Source organism: Tenrec ecaudatus, chromosome 5 (assembly GCF_050624435.1).
Source record: "Tenrec ecaudatus isolate mTenEca1 chromosome 5, mTenEca1.hap1, whole genome shotgun sequence".
Classification (NCBI taxonomy): Eukaryota; Metazoa; Chordata; class Mammalia; order Afrosoricida; family Tenrecidae; genus Tenrec; species Tenrec ecaudatus.
Genome location: NC_134534.1, coordinates 167,921,187 through 167,938,947, shown reverse-complemented (window position 1 = coordinate 167,938,947; position 17,761 = coordinate 167,921,187). Strand labels below are relative to the sequence as shown.

Genomic DNA, 17,761 nt, shown 5'->3' with positions numbered 1-17,761 from the left:
CATGTTGTTCCTGCAGCCGCTGTGTCCCCGGGAGGATAAACAGCAGGCCTGGCCCAGGCGGGCGAGGTGGGGGGGGGGGGGGGGAGGCGGAGTCCGGTGGTGGGCTGGGGACGGTGCCCGGAACAGCGTGTCCCCTCCCCCTGCACGCAGCCTTTGCCTCTGGCTGTGCCACGTGCTGCTGTTTTTTTAGGGCCCGGAGCCGGCTCCCAGCCCTGGCACGCCCTGCCTTTTCAGCTCGCGGTCCCAGGAACCCACTCTTGGCTCTTAAAGTGCTTCAGCGGTCCACTTGGGCCGCTCAGCCTTTGAGACTGATACCTATCCAGGCTGTCCTTCCCTCTCCCTTTCCTCCTTCCTACCTCCGCACTCCCCCCACCCCAACTTCCCTACAGCAAAAATATGCCAGTAGCTGCGTTAGCCTCAGAGAGATGGCTCATATTCAGATGGGACGGGGATAGGTGGGGTGGGGGCCGGCGGGCTTGTAGACTGGGCAGGAAATGCAAACTCATAGCCGAGATCCTTTACCAAAGCTGCTAGGAAGAATGGAAGAATAGAATCCAGAGGGATCGCTGGGTGGGCAAGGAGGGCTTCCCATAGTCAGTGACTGCTGAGCCAAGATGAGATAAGGAAACCCCATGTAGAGGAGGAGGATGGTGGCTTTAGGGGAGAAGGAACTTGTGAGGCTGGTGCAGTATGGTGGCATCTGTGGAGAGGTGGCAGAAATCTGTCCCTGGGCACCCAGAGCAGCTGGAGCATCCTCTCCTTGGGGGCTGTCAGAGAAATGCTTTTCTTCCCACCCCCACTCTCGCTGTACTTGTTTTACCCAGTATTTCTTTTTATTTCATTCCATATGTAACTCTCAGGTTGTAGCTGTTAAAAGGTAGGGCCTCTTTAACCCTACAATACCATCATTGCAGTTAAAAATGTTAACAGTGAGACCTGATATCAAACAGTGGTTACGTTGCAGGGAAGGGTTATAAGCAGGGCCTATTCCAGAGAGATGGGGTTTCCGAGATACCATCCTATCCCAACAGAGGACCAGAAGGACCACATGCTCCCTATGAAGGCGTGTTGTAGAGGTCTTTAGTGGCAGATGTTGACTGAGAGCTTGCGATCCTGTGTATCCTCTGGGCTTCTCACACATCTGGGGCCAGACACTGTCTGCTGTAGCCCCTTTTAACAGAACAAGATGCAAGTTCAGAAAGGGTATGTGTGCACTGTGAGGGGGCACCTCACTGCCTCTTCACATTACCTGGTACTCTCAGTCCTTTCGAGCATCTCATTAGTGTAGAGTTACGTTTATTGGTACTTCAGCTGAGCGTTTGGAAACCAAAAGCAAAATGTTCTCCTGGAAAAACTGCCCTCCCTTCTCAGGACAATATGTCAAGGGCATCTTCCCAGCGTTAATTTCCCGGAGCTCCTTGAAGCTTCCTGGATGAGTTGTGAGCTGAGGCCAGGGGTCCTGGGGCCACAAAACAGAAGAAGGGCCTAGCCATCATTAAGGCATGGTCCAGATGAGAAAATTGAGCCTTTGAGGGGTGCAAAGACTTGCCCAGGGTCACAGCAGCCAATGCCTGGCCCTGGTTGGATTCTGCCTTTTGACAGTTGGACAGCTCTGAGTGCCAAGCATTGAGTGGTCCTGAGGCAGATAATGGGGTAGGTGCGGAGGGAGGCCAAGCAACAGAGTCTCTATTCCAGATGCAGAACACCCATCTTCCCTAACTGATAAACAGCAGCCATGGTTTTGAGTGGGGACAAAGGTCCACAGAGGTGGCCCTGTTAGAGCTTGACACTGTTGACTCTCCTTGAACATGGGACCTGGTTCAGCCATCAGCTTAAACTGCCTACCACTCTGCCCTCTCTCCGCCTTCCCTGGGTCCTCCTTGGCACCATGTGGATGCTGCAGGTGGCTGGCCTGCCCTCATGGCGCACAGCATCTAGGGGGAACTGGGCATTAGTGAGCCTTCTGAAGTGGTGAGTGATCCTGTATGGGGGGGACAAAGGAGCAGGGTTTCAGGGCAAGGCTTATCACTTCCTACCCTTGACTCTTGTGAAGTCCAGCGTATGCGTGGGAGGGGCATGGGCCCAGCTGGCTGTCCCCTGTGAGTTATGGCTTTGTGGGGTGGCAGCAGTGAAGCTGAGGGTGCAGAATAGGCTGCAGGTGGAGTTATCTCCATCAAGCCCTTTCCTTCCTGTTTCACCAGGAGGCAGCTAAGGCTCTGAGGAGCTTGGGAACTGGGGCAAGGGGAAGTCTGAATACCTCAGGTGTTGATTAGAGCTTGAGAGGGCAGGTGCTCGCTCATTGGCTGTGATTTTTTTTTTTGCCTGAAAATTACGTTGCCAGATTCAAGTACAGGCTCATCTGTTAAATTTGAATTTCTGGAAAAATAGTTTTAATAGAAATAAGCGTGTCCATTCAATATAGGAATTAAATTTAAAAGGTAATTTTTATCCGAAATTCAGATTTCATTCTAAAACAAAGAAACATTGCCATCGAGTCACTGCCGACCAGGTAGACCAGGTAGAACTGACTGTCCCTGTGAGTTTCCGAGACTCTAACTTTTTATGGAAGTTGAGAGCCCTTTATTTTTACCTCACTGAGCTGGCTGGTGGTTTCAAACTGCTGGCCTGTCGGATTGCAGCCCAGCACACAACCACGATGCCACCAGGGCTCCTCTGCATTTAATTAGGCTGCCCACATCGTTATCTGCTCAGTCTGAGAACTCTACCGAAGCGCCAACAACTCTGTGTTGCTGGGGTCAGGGGACATTCGACTCATCCCGTAACTCCTCAGTGACCCAACAGCAATGACTCTGGGGGTAGGCGCACTCTGAAATGCAGCCTTTCCATTCAGCTCAGCTGTGGGCTGGCTTCTTAGGATGACTCCCTGACCTTGGCTGCTCCGGGGTACACAGAGCTCCAGCGAGACTCACTTTCTCTCTCAAACACATGCCCAGACTTGGCCATTCCCAGCTACATAGGCTGTCCTTTTCCAGGATCATTCTGGAAAATTTGTTTAAAACCAAACGTGCCTTGGATGATGCAATGGACTTGGAGTGGATGCTTTTGCAAACAGGTGGTGCAATTTTGGAAAACGTTCTTGCAGGCACAGCCCTCCCGTGGGACAAGACAGAGGCCGAATCCAGGCATTTGGCCATGGGCAGCTCTTGGAGCCAACCCAGGCAGCCAAGGGTAGGGTTTGCAATGCACGGGGCTCAGGTGAGTATACCTTCCTCCTGACTCAGCTTCCCTTATCCCATCTCTGCAGCCGCCACCCGGCACGGCCAGGCCAGCATGGTGGACCACTTGCTTCCAGTGGACGAGACCTTCTCGTCGCCAAAATGCTCAGCCACTTACCTGGGTGACCGGCTGACTGGGCAGCGGGCCTACCACATGTTGCCCTCCCCACTCTCGGAAGATGACAGTGACTCCTCCAGCTTTTGCTCCTGTGCCAGCCCTGACTCGCAAACCCCCTGTTCCTGCTACGGTGGCCACGCAGGCACCAAGGGTCAGGATAGCATCTTGGACTTCCTGCTGTCCCGGGCCACACTGGGTGGCGGCGGCAGCATCGGGGTCAGCAGTGGCCCCATGGCCTGGGGGGCCTGGAGGAGGGCCCCGGCACCTGTGAAGGGGGAGCATCTCTGTTTCTCGGCGTTTTCTGCGGGGGACCCAGATGAGGTGGCGCAGCCCTTTCAGCCCACGCTGGAGGAGATCGAGGAGTTTCTGGAGGAGAATATGGAGCCCAGGGTCAAGGATGCGCCCGATGGAAGCAGCAAGGACTTTGAGGCCTGTGGTCAGCTCTCAGCTGGCCCACCCAGAAGCTACCTCCATCCTGAGTCTGGTGGGAAGGAGTGCTGTACCCCCCTGCCAGGCAGCCCTAGCACCAGCAGTGCCCACAGCCCCAGTGGGGGGCCAGCATCTGAGGGCCCCATCCCAGTACTGCTCCAGATCCAGCCAGTGCCCGTCAAGCAGGAGGCAGGTACAGGGCCAGCTTCCCCTGGGCAGCCCCCAGAAAGTGTCAAGGTGGCCCAGCTCCTAGTCAATATCCAGGGGCAGACCTTTGCACTTGTGCCCCAGGTGGTGCCCTCTTCCAACTTGAACCTGCCTTCCAAGTTTGTACGCATTGCCCCAGTGCCAATTGCCGCCAAGCCCATTGGGTCAGGACCCCTGGGGCCAGGCCCTGCGGGCCTCATCGTGGGCCAGAAGTTCCCCAAGAACCCTTCGGCAGAACTCATCAAGATGCACAAATGCACTTTCCCCGGCTGCAGCAAGATGTACACCAAAAGCAGCCACCTCAAGGCCCACCTGCGCCGGCACACGGGCGAGAAGCCCTTCGCCTGCACCTGGCCGGGCTGTGGCTGGAGGTCAGTATGGCAGAGCCGGGGCGGGAGCGAGGCTCAAACCTAGCTGCTCACCAGGATTTCAGTGAATGCCATCTCTTCCAATGCTAGATGAGGGGCTAGCCAAGGAGGGGTGGGGTGGGCAGGTGGGCAGGACCATAGCTTGGCACAGTTTCCCAGAGCTGCTTTTGTCCGTCCTGATTCCCCAAACCAGAAACCAACTGGCTTCCAGGTGCACAATCACCAGGTAAGACTCGCTGTGGCTTCCGATGCCTCCTGGCCTCTGGAGCCAAGCAATGGAGCCGGACAGATGAGGGTGAGGGCTGGGTGACTAGGCCACAACAGAGGGGCAATTCACAGCAGCAGGCTGTGGACTAGACAAGAGATAAGTGCTGTGTGCCTCTCTGACCCTCACAGTACCCCAAGGGTAAGTGTCATATCACTCAGAAGAGCCTGAAGTCCAAGCTGGCAAAGTCGCTCACTCAAGGTTATACAATATTGTCACTGGGATTTGAACCCGGGGGGTTAGATTAGAGAGTCCACAGCCTGGATATCCTCCATCCCCAGCCAGTGGGACCAGCTCCACTTTACAGATGTGCTCAGGCATGGAGGTGCCGCAGGTTCCCTGCCCAGCCCTTGTTCCTGGACCCTCCTGGTATATTTGGGAAGCTGCCCACTGAAAACCAAACAAACAAAAAACCACCACTGCTCCTGGTGACATGGAGGGTTTTCTGCTGGGCCTCATAAGGATAGGTCCTTATCTCAGGTAGCCTCTGTGATCCAGACTACAGGGACCCTGAATATGTTCTCTTCTTTTAGTGGGGGAGGGGCAGAGGGAAAAGTGTGGGCAGCTGGTCCCAGGAGTCCTTGCTGGCTGAGGCTAGGTAGGGACAGGGATTTCGTGAGTGGCTTGTCCAGTGTGACAGAGCTAGCCTTGGTGCTATCAAGGTGCCTGTCTCTTGGGAAGAACTAGGAGGGAAGGTCCTTTATCCTGACCCCCCTTGGGAAGTAGTCAAGACAGGCATCCTCCTTCCATGTGGCCAGAGCCTTCAGCAGCTTGTCAGCAGATGGAGAAGGGTCTTTGGATCAAGCGTGGGTAAGAGGACAGGAGAAGTGAGGAGAAGTCAGACTCCCTGAGCCCTTACTGCATACTAGGCAGTGTTCTCCGCTCCTCGGCTCTAAACCTGCTCATCCCCACTCTTGCTCACATGCCTCCTGTACTGGGACCACCTGAGTTACTCCCCAGTCATCTCATTGGCCCCAAAGATCCATACCGTCTGTTTCCCTGCCTCTGTCCCTTCCTAATGGCACCTAGCTCTGCCAAACTTGGCCTTGGCTTCTGCCCCCTATGCTCTGTCTAGCCTGCTTCTCCCCAGTGACCCTGTAATGATACTGCTCCTGCTACCCTTTGACCCTGCGCTTCCTCAGCACCCCCACATGCGTTAGCTCCTCACATTCTCACAGCCACCTCATGCAATGCGGGCACCGACCCTAGTTTACAAGGAGAAACCAAGGCACAGAAGGGTCAAACCTCTTTCTTGCTCACAGGTACATTGCTCTGGGGGCGGGGGCCGGGGCCGGCGGATGCACAGGCCTGCTTAGACCTATCAGGAGCAGTGTGGCAGGTCTTCTTTGCCTGGAGTCCCAAGCCTGGTGGCATTCCCTTTGTATCTGGTGTTGGTTGGCTCTGCCTTCTCTCCTTCATGAACTGTCTGGGGTTGGGCTTATGGGCCACTGGATGGCTCCTTAGAAGCCCCTTGTGGCAGTTAGTACTGCTTGGGCCCACTTAATTCTCAAAATAAGTCTGCCAGAGAGGCAGCTGAATTATCGTCTCCATTTTGAGGAGGAAAAAGGCAAGGCACAAAACTGACTTCTCCACAGGCCTCCTCACTAGCCTCATGTCATCTAGTAGGGGTGGTGTGGGTGTGGGAAGATCTTCGCCTCCTCTTGCCACTAGGCTTTGATCTCAGGACATCGACCCACATGTTCTCTTGCCCTCCAGGAAGTGTCCCCCACTTTTCTAGGTCTCTCAGGTGGCCCTGGCGGGTGGTGTGCCCTTCCTCCTGCCAGGCTAGCTTGGTTCTGGCACCACGCCCCGGGCTCGCAGCTGAGCCCCTCCACCTCACACTTTCCCTCCGCCCCCCACAGCCATCAAATGCACCAGCCACCACATCCTCCATGGGCCAAGGCCCCGGATTCCCTGTCCCGGCCTCTCCTGAGTTGCGATTCGGACACCCGTGATGAGTAGACACCGGGTGTACTCCACGCAATCTCACCTTCTGGGAAGTGGCCGTGCGCCTACTTTCCTAGAAGTCCCCTCGCTGCTCCCTCAGGCGCAGGCCTTTTTTGCTTTCTGCAGCAGAACATCCTGTTCTGGAATAGCGAGGCCACTGTCCAAAAGGAAGCCCCTACGATCACAGCGAACGTTAGTACTGAGGTCCACAGTCCTATGTGGCAGGTTCGTTGTCGTCCACAGTTGACAGGAGGAGCAGGAAAAGTGGTTGGAGGTCTGAGGCTTCAGGGAGGGAGTCCTGCTCATGGCTTCTTGCAGTTCCATGAGAAAAGGTGAGCCCCAGAGCGTGGCTGGGGAAGGGGTACATTGTAAAACCCTGGAACATCATTCACGCTGTAGCCCTTGGTGGTGGTGGTGGGGGGGGGGGGGTCCAGGAACTGTGAACATGGCATTCGGAGTGTTGGTAGGAGAGGGGCTCCAGGAACAGGCACCTGCATTTGACACACACAGGTGTTGTGTGAGCTGGTGGTGCTGGCATTAAGCTGCTCCGGCCATGGAGACTCCAAGGCTGCCAACTTGCAGCCCAGCAACACCACGGTCGTGGTCCGGCCCGCATCCAACAGTACCTCTCCAGGTACCAGGCTGTGCTAACTCTTGAGCTGATAGGAGCTCACCGGGAACAGTGACAAGTACTTCCCTGGATGCTTTACTCCTCAGCTTTGAAAATCCTCATAAGCCTATGAAGTAGGTCCATACCTCTGTTTCCAGGTAAGGACAGGGATTCGGAGCTTACTAGCTTGCCGGGTCACTTGGTCAGTAGAGATCAGAGCTTACTACCTCCAGATGCTGCCTCTTAACTGACTGATCTAATTTCCCCTTCACTGTAGTCCCTCACCCACCATCCTACTCCCCTCATGCACCGTTCAGGTGGCTGTTCCTTTTAACAATATGTTGTCAGGTGAGATAGGGGTCTTTGGAGCACTGTGGTTCCTAGAAGAGTCCAGGTCCCAGAACGCGGTGTCACGGGGCAGAGTGTTGGAAGTGAGGAAAGATTGTTCTCTTGCTTGGCTTTCCCTCCATTTCCTGCCCTTGTCGTGATGAAAGGACCCTGCCTTGGCCTCTTAGACTTCGAGGACTTGCCTAGGAGGCAGCCCGGGCTCCCCAGGTCTTCACTGTCCACTGGCTGAGGTCCACGGTAGTTGGGTGGTTTGCTCTTGAGCACATTGGGCTTCAAGGTGACGGGACCATCGATGGTCCTGCAGGCCAACCACTGAGCCCCGACCCTTAGTAGGTCCCTTGATTTCTCTGATGTCATGTTTTGGTCTTGTCAGCCGGATGGGCCAATGTTGGCCCCCCGGCCAAAAAGGGGTATGGTGATTCCTAGGGTCTGGTGCTGGGAGGTACTGCTGCCCCCTCATCCCCCTTCTGCATGCTACCTCGGGCAGGATTGTCTGCTCACCTGTAGGCCACAGGGCTCCATTGTCCCCAGCCATGGCATGGTACCTGCCTCAGCCATGTTGTCTTGCCAGACGGCTCTGGATCAGGCTTTTCAGACCCGGCTTCCATTTCTTCATCACACTGATGGGTCTGCCAGGCCTCATTTATTTAAAAAAAACCCAAAACACAAAACAATGCTTGAAGCACTAATCCGATATCAGCTACTGACCAGCACTTTGGGGTGTGATTTGAACCCCTCACCTCCAAGTCCAGAAACTGCACTCTTAGCAAGAAAGGCCGAGGCCCTCAGGGAATTTCTCAACCCTGCATCCAGGCTGCCTAGCTGCTCCTGTGGCCCATGCCTGCACCCTCCTGCACCTTCCCCTACAGGGCCCTCCCTGCTCCCATCAGGCTGGGGGTCATGTCCTCCATTGGCAGCAGCAGGCCAGAGTAGAGCCACTAGCCCCAGTCATCAGTACTGTCAAAGTGGCTATTCGGGAGCATCGCTTAACCTACTGCTTGTCTTGTGGCCTGGGTTCTAGGAATGGGGTATGTGTGTGCACCTCAAGAAAGCTCATCACTGGTCTTTTCTCCTGTGCATGTTTACTATGTCCAGTCATGTCATGCGCTCACTGAGAGACACGCATGTAGCACAGGTTGTGCACAGGGCACGGGCTGAACCTTGGAGGTGGAGCTGATGGCTTGGCCAGGGAAAACGACATTGCACAAACTAACGTCAAGGGGCACGAGAGAGTGCCTGGTGCTGTGGGACCCGAGTGGAAGTACAGTTGGGATGAAGGAAGTGCCTTTTGAAGTAAGCTCTGAAGGATGGGTAGGAGGAGTGAGCAAAGACTGAAGAGCATTGCCAATAAGGGACCGAATTTTTGCAGTAGCCCAGTGGCAGGAGGGAACTAGGAAAGGTCCGTGAAGGTAGAGGTGAAGGTGTGTGTGGGTGTATTGCGGGAGGGGCGTGGGCGTTCTTGCCAGGAACTGCATCATGGGGGTGGGGAAAGCTTCAAGTGTGTGAAGATGGTGGAAAAGCCTAAGCCCCTAACCCTTCCTGGCTTTCAGTTCTCCCATGAGCCCCAGCTTCTGCCTGGCAGGCTCCAGGTGTTCCCTGGCAGGCAGAGGCCAGAGAGATGTCCTTTGCGCACCATACAAAATGGTACATTTACCTCCCTGCTGGAGGTCCAGGAGTGGGGGATGGGATCCCTTCCCCCTGGAGGAAGCAAGAGTGGAGACAGGAACCTCCCTCCTCTGCCTTGAGCCTCAGCTTCCCCTTCTGGGTGGGCTTCCCTGGATGTGCAGGAGTTGGGGTGGCATGAGGCAGAAGGGTGAGGATGTGTAGCTATAATCCAAAGGCCCAGGGGTTGCATATGCCCCTTCTCTCAGCTCCCAGCTGTAAATGAGCGGGCCGGTAATAGCTGACCAAGCCAGCCCTTGCCAGCGTGAACCTTGTCTTTCATATTCTTTCTACCGTGGAGGGTGGTAAGGTGGTGACGTCACCAGTGGGCACTGGCCTGGCTGCGCCATGCAGGCCGCAGAGCCCCGGGCCACTGGCCCCGCAGGCCTTCTCTATCTGGGCGAGCCTTGGGGTCGGAGATGGCTCGCTGCCACCTCGCTGAGCGCCGTGTCCCGCAGGTTTTCGAGGTCTGATGAGCTGTCCCGGCACCGGCGCTCACACTCGGGCGTGAAGCCGTACCAGTGCCCGGTGTGCGAGAAGAAGTTCGCCCGCAGCGACCACCTCTCCAAGCACATCAAGGTGCACCGCTTTCCGCGCAGCAGCCGCACTGGGCGCGCAGCAAACTGAACCTCCCTCATCTCAGCCGCGTGCTCACCCGGGTGTTTTATAGCAATAATTTATTTGTCAGGAGGCTCAGGAGGACTGGGCAGCCTGGCTATGGACCCGGAGCCCCTGCGTTGCTGTCCCTGGCCTTCACGGGAGCTGGCAGTGGCCTGAGACCCAGGCCCCTGTGAGCACTGGCCTTTGCTGCGGGGCAAGGGCCTGGCGCTTCACCCACTGGGCGCCCTACCTGGGCCAGTGCCAGCACTGTGTTGCTGCGGAAGAAGAAATGTGCAGTTTTGAAATGCTTGTTTCCCAGCGGGAGCCATGCTGGGAAGAAGGAAATAGGCCCCAAATCCAGCAGTGCAGAGCTATGGGCAGGGTGCCTGGCCACTAGGGCTGATGGGCAGGACAGCTAACCCGTGCAATCGCCTGAGTTAAATGCGCACGACAGACAGACAGACACAGGCTTCCCCGTAGCAGGCTCTGTCAGGAGTATGCTGAGTGGATCCCCTCCAAAGATTCCCAGACAGGTCCACGGGCCAGCCTCTCAGCCACTTCCGGGAAGAGAGGAGGGGAGGCTGTATTACTTGTGAAGGAACTAGGTAGAGCCTATTGATCGTAATTTAGAAATGCATTCCTTATTTGGACTAGAAATTAATATCAAATAAACTAGCTTGTTTGGACTGGTTTATTTTACATCCTATGAATGTATGTAAATAAACTGTACATAGATGCATATGCAGAAAATATCTTTTAATAACATCCACATTTGTGTAAATTTGAGATTAAAAATCTATAAAGGTGGTGTACATATGTGACAATTCTGTATATTTTCTTTGGTCCTTCATAAAAAAATATATTTACTTTGCCAATAAAAAGAGGAAAAAAAAACAACTCAACAGCTTTTGGTATGTCCTTTTTTCCCTCTGCTCTGCCAGGAAGTGGAGACAAGTCTGGGAGCTGAGTCCACATTCCTGTACTTTGCAGGGTCTCAGGGACCTTGTTTTGAAGCCCCTGAGATGCAGGAGTTGACGGGCTTAATTCCAGCCAGCCAGGTTCCTGAGCAGCGACGCCAACACGGGTTTCGCTCACTCTGACTGCTGGGGATTTGCCCAAGGGACCGTGACGAGCACCTGGCTCACATGTGGACCTCAAGTAGGAATCAGTAGTACATGACCCTGTGGGACCAGCGAGGTATGAGGTGGCTTCCTAGAACTGCTGTTGGGACAGTGATGGGATTGGAAGACAGGAGGGAGGGGAGCTCCAGGCTTCTGAACTTCAAGCAAGCAGGCATGCTTTTCCCTAGAGCCTAGCGGTGAGATTGAAGAAGGGCTCCATTAGGGCAGCTGTACACGGGGCTAGGCCTCTTCTCCCCAGCTCCTCTGAACTCTGGGGAGACACAACCTTATCTTCCAGTCTTTCTTGGAGCCTCCTCTGTGGCCCATCCACATGTCTCCTCTGGGAGGTTTGAGAGCAGTGAAATCCAGAAAACCAGAAGAGGCAGAGTCCTTGGGAGGGAATGGACAGGAAGGTGAAGGTTGGCCAGGTGGAGTGAACTCAGTAACTCAGCCAATGTTAAAATGTCCCCATTCACTCCCCTGAGGAAGAGGCTAGACCCTTCTACAGGTGGCTCTTTCCCAACGACCCTATGCTGTAGGGGTGCCCTTTTTAAAAGAGCTGGATACACATTTGGGCAAGTATTCTGTGTGGCTGTGGATTTTCAGTGGAGAGATCCTAAAGGAGAAAATAGTTGTAGGTCTTAGAGGGTGGGGATTTTTGTTCCAGCTGTCTTGGGAAGGAACTGACGGGATCATCTGTCCAGATGGTAGACCCTGAACTTTCATGTATGTCCAGCAGGGGCATGAGTGATCAGATTGACGTGTTTGTGGGGAAAGAACTTGGCCTTGTGACCTCTGGCCTTGGATGTCCCCTCGATGTCCAAACACACTGTGGAAAAGGGAGGCATTGATTTCCAGATGCATTGACTCAGCCTTTTTTGCATCTATTAAGCACAGCAAACCCGGAACAGAAGGGCATCTGAAGGATGGGGGTGGGCCACTCGGTCAGGCCAAGTTCCACTGGAGGAGAAATAGCCCAGTGTTGCTGCCCAGGAGCCAACCTGGGTACATGACGCCCCTTATCTCAGTTCCTGCCAACAGCCCTCCCGCTCTCACCCTGCAGCAGTGGGTAGCAGCAGTCTCAGACAAGGGGACCAATTACTCAGTTCAGGGCATCAGACCAAAACGTGTGTCCAGCACACAACTGCATCTGCTCTGTGGTGGACACCCCGCACGATCCTTGCTTGCCGGGCCTGCAGGGGCAGCACCTTGAAGTGAATAAGAGTTGTTTGCAGGCTCCATCCTCTGGGGACTTTCTTAAACCTCTCTGGCTTATGTTTCTGACTCCTAGAACAGATGATGGTGAATCAGTAGCAAGTTCAGCCTTAGATACAAAATCTAATTAAAATCCAGGAATCTTTGCAGATCACCTTCTACACCCAGTGGAGAAAGTGTGCCAGGCAGGACTGCATTTGTTTCTACTGAAGTTAGCACCCACTCCAGTGCCCCATAACCGATGCAAGAGGGAGAGTTCTGCTAACGAGCCTGGTTTGCTCACTACTTCTAGAGGTCCCTGTGCCTCTATCTTTCTTATGCCTCATGATTTCTGAGGTGGAAGAGGAGTGTTCGCTTGTCTAACTTGTGAGCTGAGAAAGCAGATTGAGACATGAGCCAATGTATCCCACACTTGTTCGTAGTGGAATGATCCTGGAAGGGGTCCAGAGAAAAACTTCTAGCTCTAAAAACCCACACCCACCCTCCCCCTGCTCAATACCTACCCCTCAGGGCACATCCAACCCCAAACCAAGCTCACTGCCAGACACTCGACCCTGACCCATAGCAACCTTGTAGAACAGAGCAGAACTCTCCATCTTTACAGGAGTAGAAGCGCTTCTTTCTCCCCCATGGCTGTTGGCTTCCAACTGCCGACCCTGCAGGTGTCACCCACCAGGGTTGCTTTATTGACAGATGAGGCAGAAATCAACATTTATTTATTGAGCATTGTACTAGATTTATACAAAGGGACACCTAAATATTGTGATTTAAGCAAGGTAGACCAACACCTGTCTGTCGGTTGGCCATCCTGTGGTGACGTGTGGGTTGCCGCGATCCTGGAAGCTGTGCCCCTGGTATTTCAAAGCCAGCAGGGTCACCCCAAGTGAACAGGTTGCAGGAGAGCTTCCAGACCTGGAACAGACCAGGAAGAAGGACTTGGTTCACCAGTGTGTAGGAAGGAGCCCCTGAAAACCTAATGCATAACATCAAAACACTGGCAGATACTGCAGGCCGAACGATTGGAAGCAGGACATTTTCAGAGACTGGGCCAGACAATGGGTCTTTCGGGGAAGAGGCAACAATGGGCTCAAACTCAAATACAACTGTGAGGACAACACAGGACCTGATAGGGTTTTGTTCTGTTGTGCCAAAGGTTGCTGTGAGTCAGACCGACTCGATGGCACCACACAAGAACAGCAACAGCCAGAAGCAAGGCAGACGTTTCTCTTTATGAACAACCTGCAGGTAAGTAGTCAGGGTTGATGTGGTGACTCTGGTGAAGGGTACCAAGGCCTCTCATTGGTCCTCCGTGCCTCCGGGTGTTGGTTAGAGGGTTCACCCGAGTCCCGGGCTATCAGTGTAGTGCAAACAGGACAGCAGGGCTGCCTCTCCCTTCAAGGACATGTTTCTTCTACTCCCATTGACCAGAACTTCATCACATGGCCTCACCTAACTTTAAGGGAAAGAGGAAAATGTAGTCCTAGGATTATGTGTGTAGCTAAAGTTGGAGGCCCTATTCATGTCAAAGAGCACTGGGGGTCACAATAATTAAGCACTTGTCTACAAACTGAAAGGTTGGTCATTAAAACCCACCTCGAAGCCTGGAGCTGATGCCCAATTGAGAGTTCTGCTAAGGGACACAGGGAGAAAGAGATGGCAGTTTGCTCTCACACGTATTACAGCCTTGGAAACCCAGCGGGCAGTTCTGTGCAATTTGATAGCGTTGTTAGGAGTTGGAATTGACTTGACAGTAATGGAAATGTAGGTGTGGGGGCCCCCACAGATACTCCCTGTACACACAAGTCTGTGTATGTAGCACGTTGCTCCCTCTGCACAAGTTCCCTGGGAGACTGGTAGAGGAATAAGTGGGCTCAACTCATCCTAGGGCCCTGTGCACCAACTCAGAATGGGGTGTCATAGACAAGTATGAGGCCAAGATCAGGTTTCCAGGGCAAGAGGTTACACCATTCATGGACATCCGTGTGAATAAGGTGAAAAAGGCAACGGGTCAGAGGCCAGTATGTGAGCAAGAGCCTTCAGTGGGCAATTAACCATCATGAGAAAAATAAGAAACAAAGCAAAACTAAAGAAAAACAACTTTATAATGTCTCTATTGACTAGGACCTGGGTGGGGTGGGGGAGGCAACAAGGTCCTGGGATCAGGGCTTCATGGGAATTGTAGTTTTTCTTGTACTACATCAAAGCCTCAAACTGTGTGTGTGTGTGTGTGTGTGTGTGTGTGTGTGGAGTTTGTAGGGTGTTGAAAATAGAGGGTAGAACCTTCTAGAAACCGAGAATGACTCACTCAATTCCTCACTCATTCACTCAATCCCTCACTCACTGCCATTGAGTCGGTTCTGATTGGTGGTGCCGTGGTCTCCAAGCTAGGATGCTAACTGCAAGGACAGGTGCTCAAAAGATGAGGCTATCTACTCCTGTAAGGATTTGCATAGCTCTTCCAGAATACATCGGGGGTGGGGGAGGGGGAGAATGAAAACAAGACAGCAATATCAAGTCAATGTATTGATAATTGGGTGCCTGAACAGACTCCATGGAGAGCAGAGAGCTCTGAGCCTGAGGCTCTTCCCCACAACCCAGCAGCTACGTGACTCAGCTGCCTTGACTGACCACTCTGAGCCTTAGGCTCCTTACCTCTAAAGTGAATGCAACAGGTCTGACACCCCCCACCCCTGGATTGTGTGAAGAAAGAATGAACATGTGTGAAATGCCAGACACACTGCAGGATGGACACGAGGCAATACTAGAAGAGCGGGGGGAAAAGGAGGACCCTTGCCAGAGGAGCTGCTCAAAAAGAAACTAAAGATGCAGAAGTTCATATTCAGCACGCATCTTATGAGATTCGACTAGGCATTTGGGGACTTTGAAAGAAGGGACCATCTCCTGGAGCCTGGCACCTTTCTCAGATGGAGTAAAAGTTTAACAGTGTGCCTTCCCACCTAGGCTCTATCCTACCTCTAACCTTGAGGTCCTCATGGTCTAAGGTTGATCCTTGGGACAGTTCTCCGAAATCACCTCGGGCCTGCCCTGCCACTTTTCAAGGTCTGGGCCCTGGCACTTGGCACTGGGCTGAGCTCATATGAATAGTTGCATTGCTGGAGTTGATGTCACCAGTTGGAAACGCAGGGCATTCAAACCACCTGCTCCCCTGGACCTTCTCCGGCAACAGACCATACGGAATCCTTAGTTATGCTTATTTATCCATGTCTATCACAGCATAGTACATGATATATGATGGAGTATCCCCCAAAACCCATAAAAACAAAAGGAATTTATTTTTCAATGATATGTATTTAAATTTTTTTAACAAAACAACCTCACCACCTTCAAAGTACTCTCCAATACACTTCAGACATTAGTCAAATTTGCAGTTCAATTCTTTTAAAAAAATTTTGTTTTTGTGATTCCATTCTTGAAAACATTTTTTCAAACTCATCTGTTTGGAGGGCTGACAGCACCTCCCTTGTTTTTTCCTTCACTTCTTCTATGTCATCAAATCACTGTCCTTCCATGTTCCTCTGCATTTTAGGAAACAAAAGGAAGTCGTACAGAGTGAGGTCAGGTGCATGGGGCAAGAGAGGCATGCTATTTTTTTGCTTAAAACTGGCACCCTGAGATGGCTACATAAGCAGGTGCATTATCATGGTGGCAAAATCAGTCCCCTTTCTGCCACAAATCAGGCTTTTTTGGCCACATACTGTTATACAATCTTTTTAGAACCTCTAAATAGAAAGCTTGATTAACAGTATGATCTGGAGGAACGAACTCCAAATGCAGTACAACAGAGTTGACGGACGTCCAGAACAAGGTTTGTCTTAAATCAATGTTTCACCTTTTTAGAAGTGAGGAAACCGGTTGTACACTTGAGTTTTCCCCATAGCACTGTCCTTGTTGTGTTCAACATCACAAAAGTTTCTGTAGCATTTTTCCCAAGCAGACAACATTTCATAGCTGCACACTGTTCTCTTAAATCAGTCATCACAGAAAACTGCTTTCAGGAAACAATTCTCTGTGATCAGAGAGAACTTTCCCAGGTGATGCTACTGGGTGCACTAACTCAGAGCAGGTTGCTCGATGCTCACCTAGCAGGAAAAACGTGTACTACAAAAGCTCTACTCTGCCCAGCACAATTCCATGTTGTTGTTGTTTTCCAGGTACCCCTCGTATTGCTTAAAGGTAATATTTCTCAGATTATTTAAATACTAGCAACAAAAGTGCTTTGTAAAATCTCCGTACATTGAATTATACGATTAGTTACAATATTATTAGGAACTCAGCCTTTTCCTTGTGTGAGAGCTTAAATTCTGAGCACCTGGTTTGCAGGCTATAGATGACAATGAAAGCCAAAATCCATTTGCAGAGTCCTCACATGGATGAAGTCTCCATTGAGTGTCTTCTGATCACTTACCAGGCATAAGCAATATCCTGTCCTCAGGCAGAGTACCTTGGAATGTGGACTAGGTCCAGTCCTCTCCAGCTGGCTCAAGGAGGGACAATCACCCTTAGGGGCCTGCTTAGGTGTGTCCTTGATGGATCCTAAAGGCCAGAGCCTGGCCCTGTCAGTCACACCCTGATTGCCTTGGTTGGTAAGCCCTGGACCAATCTGTAAATTCTTCTCTCTTACATGATATACATATTCCAATCATGGTCCCATTCCTGCTTCTGTAGTCCCACATGTAACTGACGCATTGACCTATTATCAGTCATGAATTTGTGGCAATTTCCTATACTCTATGTCTTCTTGAATGAGTGTCCTGACTGAATCCTCAGATGCCAATTTGGTCTCAGCTCATGCTCTCCTCATCCAGACAATGAGTCTATGTCTTTGTCCTATAGCAGGCTTATTAAGTGCTCTCCTTAAACTGTATTTGAGGCTGGGGTTGCTTTTGTATCCTGAACCATCCTTTAGTTGCTTCTTGCTTCTGAAAAAAAACCTGACTGATGTAGGATCACAATGACTAATTACCACAATATCGTAGCTGAGACACCAGACCATTTGACAAGATCAGTAACTAGAAAAAGCAACAGCAAGAACAACAGTGTGTGTATGAAACCACGTGATTTGATGCATTGTGGTAATTGGGTGATAATGACATTAGGCCAGGAGTGCATTCGAAGGTTAAAAAAAGTAGTATAGTTTGAGCCTTGTAGCTATAGTGGTTCGTGTAAACTAGGCTATGAAGAATATTTTTTGTTATAACTAAAAAAATGAATGAAAGATGATAAATTTCTTCTGACACACTGCACAAAACTTGTCTAGGCATTTGGGGGTCAGTGTTACTCCAATATGGGTTGTATCCCCTGCACCCTTCTGCTTTGTGCCACTGGACACAACACTGAAGAGCAGCCCCTCAGTCCAGGATGGTGCTATCATTAGAATGATGAGTGATGTTGCCAAAGCTATTGCCAAAAAGTCACATGCACGATGAGCAGAGTTTCAGCATCCCAGTTGCAGACTTCTGACCCAGAGCGCATGCACTTAGGTAGAAAAGAGCCCACTGAATTGCACATGTGCTCTACAGACTGACTAAGTGCAAAGGTCAAATAGTGATACTGAAAGTGAAGATAATTTTGTGAACAGATGATGTTGTTGCATGGGGGACCTTGGATATGCTAG

At 51.9% G+C, this 17,761-nt stretch overlaps 1 protein-coding gene across 1 annotated transcript; it reads left to right on the top strand.

Moving 5' to 3' along the window:
- The first annotated feature begins 3,285 nt into the window (after window positions 1–3,285).
- Window positions 3,286–10,583, top strand: KLF15 (KLF transcription factor 15). Its single transcript, XM_075550792.1, has 2 exons — window positions 3,286–4,361; window positions 9,649–10,583. Exons 1-2 carry the CDS (start codon window positions 3,292–3,294, stop codon window positions 9,815–9,817), a joined length of 1,239 nt encoding a protein of 412 aa, XP_075406907.1. The 5' UTR covers window positions 3,286–3,291; the 3' UTR covers window positions 9,818–10,583.
- The last annotated feature ends 7,178 nt before the right edge of the window (window positions 10,584–17,761 follow it).